Raw genomic sequence first — 8,414 nt, 5'->3', positions numbered from 1 at the left:
GGAGTACCTTGAACAAAATGATAAGATCACCTGATTGTACACATGTATTTGCTGTATTCTCTCAGTGAATGTCAGCACTACTAAACCACTGTAGGGATGCCACTCTAAGAGACATTGGTGCCCTTTATTCACCACTCCAGACTAAGTTTTAAGGAGTGAATTTAAACTTAAGCCAAAGTTCTGATTCAAAAGCTATTGAAGGCACAACAACAAACCAAGGCTGTTTTGTGTAACTATATAATCAGTTACACACACTGAAAACCTATTACCCAGTACAATCTCTATTCCCTACTTCCTACACCACCCAATAGAGTTCGCAATGTGGTATTGGGAAGGTAGGGCAAACACACCAGCAAACACACCAAAGCTAAAAACTTTGTTCACACAGGCAGTTTAAATCAGAATTAAGCTTTTAATTTATTCCCACTTGTTCTTGATCTGAATCTTCAAGATCACAGATAGCAAAAAACATATTTCAAGAGTTATTTACAGCAATATTTTCAACCAAACCACATGAACATGGTGCGGAGTATAGAAGTCTATTTCAATGGAAGGTGTTTGTAAAGATAATAATTTCACATGTGGTCGAATTAAGAGGTTCACGTCCACCAAGAAGTGGAGAGTGCATAGGCATAGAATATGTAAAGATGATAATCTTGCTTGTCATTGGGATGAGGTCTCAACCAATCTCTTTCCAGGAGTATTAGCCTAAATAGAGAAGAGACACACCTGGCATGCAACATCTTTTGGCAGTTCTTCATATCTTTCATACTCTTACCCAATTCCGTGATATCTGATGAGGCATGCCCCAGCAAAAAATAAACACATTACCTTAAAGACTTTCTTCAAATGCACTCTTTAGTACACCCCCGCCCATTTAAACACCCTTCCATTGCCATGTCCCTGTAGAAACAATTTGTGGGCCGATAGTTTGCAGAAGTGGATGTAAAAAATAAAAGCTGAAAGTTAAAGATCTTCCAAATAAATAATAAGAACAGCCCCTCCATAATATAGTAATTGTCATCCATGTTTTGGAATATGGCTGCCATTTAGGTCCTTAGTGGTTGCTTACAATATCCAAGAGCAGCAAAAAGCCCAGCTTTGAATCGTCGTAGCCTGGCTCCCCTTGGGGCCTACGGATATACAGTACATGGTCACTGCAGAGCATCAGCCATTTTACATGGTTTTTTATGACATTATAATGTAGAGACCTGATGAAATCACATCCTCGTCCACACAGTGTAAGACTTGTAGTTTTCAGGTTGGACAAAGCAGGAAGGGGACAATCTTGAACACAGAAACTCCCATGCCTTCAAGCATGCTTGTGAAACTCAGTCCCTTAAGTACATTCTTCATGGCACTGAAATGGTTTCTCCAGGCTGTTAACAGGAAGAGATGCTTGGCAGAGGTGGGGGAGTCGATGACAAAAGCTGCTTTTTCTGTTCTGGTCTCCTCCTATTAGCGAGGAATGCTGCATCACATTTTAGAAATATTTCCTATGGTAGCATTCCTCTGCCCTCTCCTGCACCTTTGCACATTTCTACCGCCAAGCTCGATTCAGCAACTTGACCTGGGCCAATCGTTTTGTGATCATTGTAGCGAAGATAAGTCCAAAGAGGACGCTACTGATGAGGATGTAGTCGTAGTCATCCTTCAAGACATCAAACTGCTTGGATGGGTAAACCCGGGTCTGGTAAATGTCCAAGCCATATGCCACCACCTGAGCAGGAAAAAAAGAAACCTCACTAACACGCTAAAACAGGTCACATCACCAAACTAAAACAATTATATAAAAGGGCAGCATTTAGGGGTACCTGAAAATAATAAAGTAGCAATTACTCGCTGCAGGAAGCTGGCTCTGTATATACTATACCAAAAGGATGCATAGTGTACACAGAGTCCAGGGAGTCCCTAAAGGTTTGGCAGAGGTATAAGTAGATAGAACCTTACTCAATTTAATGGTAGCTCAGCTGTGCAGTTAGGCTTATCAGACGGTAGTGTTAAGCATTTATTGTACATACTCAGACAAAAAATGTCACACACTCAAAGACGGAATTCAGACCAATTGTTGGAATAAAAAATAGTTACTTTGTTGTTTTATTACTAGAACCAAGAATCACTTGGTGCAAGTAAGTTTTACAGTTTGTAAAGCTAGCAATACTTTTTAAGAATGTGTTAGGGTTTTGTAAATGCAATAAATACAGTTCAAAGAAAACTTTCTGTAAATCAATAAAGGCAAATGCTACTTACCAGTATGCATCTGTTCTTGGCATGTAGGGCTGCTGACATTCATATTTTAGCATAGATCGCCGCCTAGTGTTGGGTCCGGATGTTTGCACCTTGTTGTCTTGGAAGAGTCTTCGAAGTATCACGAGATAGGTGACTCCTCCCCTGGACTACAGAGCGCATGGGCATCTTCTCCATCTTCAGATTGTTTTTCGCCATTGTGGCAAAGATGGAGTATAGGAAAGTAAGAGATGACCATGTAAATGTATGTAATGAAGGTAACCATGCAGCTGTGACAGGCACCAGGGAGGAGGGTGGGTATATGAATGTCAGCAGCCCTACATGCCAAGAACAGATGCATACTGGTAAGTAGCATTTGCCGTTGGAGGCATGTGGGCTGCTGAATTTATATTTTAGCATATACTGTATAGCAGTTTCTTCTCTAGCGGTGGTCACCTATATCAGCTGCAGTGGTTTGAAATAGAGTTTTAAGGACAGCCTGGCCTACAGCAGCTTGTTGTTTGGCTTGCACGTCACCCAGTAGTGCTTTGTGAAAGTGTGTATGGTAGACAATGTAGCTGCCTTACATATGTCTTCTAAGGGAATATTTCCTAGGAAAGCCATGGATGCCCACATTTTACGCGTTGAGCATGCTTGAAGGGAAACTGTTAAAGTGCGCTTTGCTTTTTGATCGCATATTTGAATGCGTTTAACTATCCATCTGGCTATTCTTGCTTTGGAAATGGGATTACCCTTATGTTGTGGTGAAAAGGCGACAAATAGTTGCTTTGTCTTCCTGAATGATTTGGTTCGGTCAACGTAATATAAGAGATCTCTTTTAACGTCCAGCGTGTGTAGGGCTTTCAGCCACCGAATGCGGGTTTTGAAAGAAAACTGGCAATTCTATGGAATGATTGATGTGGAAAGTGGATATAACTTTTGGCATAAATGTAGGATTTGTACGAAGCACTACTTTAATGTGGTGAATTTGCATGAAAGGTTCCTGAATGGTTAGTGCCTGTAGTTCACTCACTCGCCTGAGGGAGGTAATCGCAATTAAAAATGCCACCTTCCATGTTAGGAACTGTAGTTCACATGATTGAAGTGGTTCGAAGGGAGGTCCCATGAGTCTGGTAAGTACTATGTTTAAGTTCCAGACTGGAGAAGGTGGATGCTTTGGAGGGATAAATCTTTTAGGTCCTTCCATAAAAGCTTTGATAGGTGGGATTCTGAATAGGGACACGTGTTGTCTGTTCTGAAGATATGCTGCTATAGCAGCGAGGTGTAGCCTTATGGATGAGTATGCTAGGTTACATCTCTGAAGATGTAGCAAGTAACAGATTACATTTTGGATGGAGGCATCCAGTGGATTTATTTGATTATTATTATAATAAATAACAAATCTTTTCCATTTAGATGCGTAACATGCTCTGGTAGTGGGACGCCTTGCTTCTTTGATAATGTTCATACAATCTGGAGGCAAGTTAAGATATCCGAACTTAAAGACTTCAGGAGCCAGATCGCTAGGTTCATCTGATTGGGATCTGGGTGCCTGATTTCTCCATGGTTCTGCGTTAGCAGTTGTGGCGAGAGGTACAGTCTTTGGTGAGGAACCATTGAGAGTTCTAGGAGCGTTGTGTACCATGGCTGTCTTGCTCATGTGGGAGCAACCAGGATCATTGTGAGTGACTGTTGCCTGAGCTTGTGTGCCACTAATGGAATCATTGGGGTTGGTGGAAAAGCGTACGCAAATCTGCCTGACCAGTTCATCCATATCGCATTGCCTTGTGACAACGGGTGTGGGAACCTGGCGGCGAAGGATGGGCATTTTGAGTTTTCGTTTGTGGCAAACATATCTATGTCTGGATGTCCCTACTTTTGGAAGAATGGTTGGAGAACTTGAGGATAAATCTCCCATTTGTGTATTTGCTGACTGTGTCAGCTTAGTAGGCCTGCTATCTGGTTGTCTATTCCTGGGAGGTGTTCTGCCAGGAGTTAAATGTTCTGAGGAATCGCCCACCTCCATATGCTCTGTGCTAGGTGAAATAGTTGCAGAGAGGGTGTGCCCCCCTGTTTTTGGATGTAGTACATGGCTGTCATGTTGTCCGTCCGGATTAAGACAGTCATGTTGCGCAAGTATTTCTGAAAAGCTCTTCATTGCTAGGAATACTGCTAGTAACTCCAAGTGGTTTATATGTAATCTTTTATTTGACTGTCCAGAGACCTTGGACTGTATATTGAAGGAGATGGGCTCCCCAACCTGTCAGTGATGCGTCCGCTGTTAGTACTACCTGTGGAACCGGCTCTTGGAACCGTCGCCTCCTGGAAAGGTTTTATGGGCTCCACCACGGCAGAGAGCCGTAAGTGCGACTGTCTACAAACACTAGGTCTTTTAGTTGTCCTTGAGCTTGGTTCCACTGGCGTGCTAGGCATTCTTGTAAGGGACGCATTTAAAGCAGAGTATGAGGGACGATGAATATGCAGGAGGCCATCATACCCATGAGCTGCATGAACACTCGCGCTGGCAGGTAGTGTTGTGGCTGAAATTTGTGAATGAGAGATTGTATGCTGGCTATCCTGGCAGGGTTTGGATATGCCTTTGCTACTGAGGTGTCTATCGTTGCTCCCAGATATTGCTGTATGTGGGAGGGTTGCAGATGTGATTTTGGGTAATTTATTGAAAATCCTCGATTGTGCAGTAGCTGGATTGTCTGAGAGGTATGGCTGGCACACTGTACGTACGAGTTGGCTTTTATGAGCTAATCGCCGAGGTAGGGGAACACATGGATGTGTTGCCTTCTGAGGTGTGCTGCCACTACTGCTAGGCATTTTGTAAACACCCTTGGTGCTGTGGTTACCCCGAAGGGGAGGACTTTGAATTGATAGTGCTGACCTTCTATTGTGAACCTGAGGTATTTCCTGTGAGCTGGATGTATGGGTATGTCAAAATATGCATCCTTGAGGTCTAATGTTGCGAGGAAGTCGCTTTGCTTGAGTAGTGGGAGTACCTGTTGTAGAGTGATCATATGGAAATGATCCGAGTGAATATATTGGTTCAAAGGATAAATCTCCCATTTGTGTATTTGCTAACTGTGTCAGCTTAGTAGGTCTGCTATCTGGTTGTCTATTCCTGGGAGGTGTTCTGCTAGGAGTTAAATGTTCTGAGGAATCGCCCACCTCCATATGCTCTGTGCTAGGTGAGATAGAGAGAGAGAAGAGGTGTGGCCCCGCGGCCAGGGCGACTGACGCTGGAATCTGGGGATCACGGTTCGATCCCCTGCTCTGGCGGCAGGTTAGCCCAGCACCATGTGACTCTGGGCAATAGCTTGCTTAATCCTCCCGACGGCCCCCAGCGCCTAGAGACCCTTACGGGTGATTGTGCGCTTTACAAATGTGGATTATTATTATTATTAAAGGTCTGAGGTCCAATATTGGTCTGAGTGAGCCGTCTTTTTTGGGAATGAGGAAGCATAGAGAGTATAACCCTGTCCCTTGATGTTGTAATGGGACTGGCTCTATAGCACCTTTTTCTAGCATGGATTTCACCTCCTGTTGTAACAGTGTGATGTGCTCTTTGGACATTGGACGGTGCTTGGGTGGTATGTTGGGTGGAGTAGAAGTGAGTTCTTTAATAAATGCTGCCTGAAACGAACAATGCACTAGTCGTGTTTCTGTTTGAGGCCCGGTCGGGCACTACAGCAACATAAGAAGCTTGGGAAATGGCATTAGCTTATCTACGTGTGGATTGGAGTAAACAATTGATAAAGAAAGTTTGAAATTTAAAGAAATGGGAAAACACGGATTACCTTAAGAGAACCATAATGAACTCGCAAAATATGTAGCGCATTGCAATTGTGCGGCTGGAAGTGGGGCTACATGTCGCCCCACATTTTGAATGTGTATTCAATACTTGCAGTGTCAATTGGGCAAGGCACTCTCTCCAGCAACGCACGCAGTTTAAAAGAGTACACGAAAATACATTTGAACACAACCGGTGTGCATCCGATCCTTTCACTGATTAGTATTTGCTGACTGTGTCAGCTTAGTAGGTCTGCTATCTGGTTGTCTATTCCTGGGAGGTGTTCTGCTAGGAGTTAAATGTTCTGAGGAATCGCCCACCTCCATATGCTCTGTGCTAGGTGAGATAGAGAGAGAGAAGAGGTGTGGCCCCGCGGCCAGGGCGACTGACGCTGGAATCTGGGGATCACGGTTCGATCCCCTGCTCTGGCGGCAGGTTAGCCCAGCACCATGTGACTCTGGGCAATAGCTTGCTTAATCTTCCCGACGGCCCCCAGCGTCTAGAGACCCTTACGGGTGATTGTGCGCTTTACAAATGTGGATTATTATTATTATTAAAGGTCTGAGGTCCAATATTGGTCTGAGTGAGCCGTCTTTTTTGGGAATGAGGAAGCATAGAGAGTATAACCCTGTCCCTTGATGTTGTAATGGGACTGGCTCTATAGCACCTTTTTCTAGCATGGATTTCACCTCCTGTTGTAACAGTGTGATGTGCTCTTTGGACATTGGACGGTGCTTGGGTGGTATGTTGGGTGGAGTAGAAGTGAGTTCCAGGCAGTAACCATACTGGATAATTTGTCTCACCCACCTGTCTGTAGTAATGGCATTCCAGACTGGTAGGAATTGTGTTAATCTTCCTCCGACTGGTGTTAAGTGGTCTGGAGGGAGTGTGAGAAAGTCACTGTTTGGTGGCGGTGGAGGTTCGGGTGTTATTACCACGTCCTCTGCCTTTGTTACCTCTATAACCTCCTCTATTGGAGCCTCTATTAAAGGTGCCTTGTGTAGTGCTTTTGAATGATGAAGAGGTTTGGGATGTGTTGCCTATGCCTGCGCCTCGAAAGGATGATCGACGAAAGGAGCTCCTGGACTGTTGAAATTGAAGTGCACCCATGGACTTAGCAGTGTCAGTATCTTTTTTCATCTTTTCTAAGATGGTATCCACTGCAGGGCCAAATAAGAAATCTTGGTTGATAGGTTGATTGAGTATGATAGATTGCACTTCATTTTAAAAACGTAAAATGCGAAGCCAGGCATGCCGGCATAGCAGTACACTAGTGTTGACAGACCTAGCGGCTGTATCAGCTACATCAAGGGCGCATTTTATGGATGCGTTAGTATGAATTTCCCTTCCTGTATTAGGTCGTTTGCTTTTGCCTTATAGGGTTCTGGTAGGTGTTGTAATAATCCTTCCAGTTCATCATAATGTGGTCTGTCATAGCGTGCTGGGAGAGCTTGTGTATTGGCAATCATCCAGGTATTTGCTGCCTGAGAGGCCACTCTTTTCCCTGATGTTTCTAAGATTTTTGACTCCTTGTCAGGAGGGGGAGCATCACCCGTTGTTTGTGAGTTTGCTCGCTTTCTGGCGTTAGACACAACTAGGGAGTCTAGTGGTAGCTGAGACCTGATATAAGAGGGGTCTGTAGGGGCCGGTTTATATATTTTTTTCAATCCTTGGATTGAGGACACTCGCCCTGGCTAGGTCTTTAAAGATGTCTGGTGCGTACTTTAGTACCCCTTTTAGCATAGGGAATATACGTACACTCTTTTCTGATGTTGGGAAGGTGTTAAATAGGAAATTCTCCTCTATAGGGTCAGTGTGCATGTGTACACCATGATACTGAGCTGCTCTGTCCACTAGTTGGTTAAAAGCGACTGTGTCGTCAGTAGGTGACGGCTTTGTGGGGTATGTAGTGAGATCGGGTATGGGTTGTGTATAATCTGTGTCATCAGGATCATTATGGTCACTCCATGTGTCATCTGGGTTACCCGGATCGTCAGGTGGTATAAAATCATGCTGAGGATCTTCCCCCATGTCTTCTTCCTGATCATCATTTACAAGTGAAGGAGAATATGGAACATAAGGCATGTTGGGAGTGAAAGGAGGAGGTGTGTAAGGTCTTGAAGGGGATGTGCCAAAGTCCTTTTTCTTAGGAGGAACTGGAGAAGGAGCTTCAGTGTCCAGTCTTCTTTTGTGTTTATTGTAGACTATATGTCCTGTCTCAGGGTCTGTATAAAGTCTTTGTTGTGGATCTGGGTGAAAGAGTTCTTCCTCCTCTGTCCGTGGCTGTGGTGCCGAAGATTTTGCCTTTTTCGGCTGGACGGATTTTTTCGGGTCGAGTGTCTCTTTAGTCGGGACGTCCTTATGATGGGAAGCCTGCTTTGGGTCGACG

The 8,414-nt window shown here is 44.2% G+C and overlaps 1 protein-coding gene across 1 annotated transcript in view; it reads right to left on the bottom strand.

The window, feature by feature from the left end:
• Nucleotides 1-392: 392 nt before the first annotated feature.
• The window catches only part of EMC1 (ER membrane protein complex subunit 1), a 320,125-nt gene continuing 312,103 nt past the window's right edge, over nt 393-8,414 (bottom strand). Inside the window, exon 23 of the mRNA XM_078642497.1 lies at nt 393-1,720. Coding sequence (XP_078498623.1) covers nt 1,541-1,720 — 180 coding nt within the window. The 3' untranslated portion in view covers nt 393-1,540. The remainder of the gene's footprint in view (nt 1,721-8,414) is intronic.

The sequence above is a fragment of the Lissotriton helveticus genome, chromosome 5_1, assembly GCF_964261635.1.
Source record: "Lissotriton helveticus chromosome 5_1, aLisHel1.1, whole genome shotgun sequence".
Taxonomy (NCBI): domain Eukaryota; kingdom Metazoa; phylum Chordata; class Amphibia; order Caudata; family Salamandridae; genus Lissotriton; species Lissotriton helveticus.
Note: the sequence above shows the minus strand (reverse complement) of the source record. Positions and strands in the feature narration are given on the sequence as shown.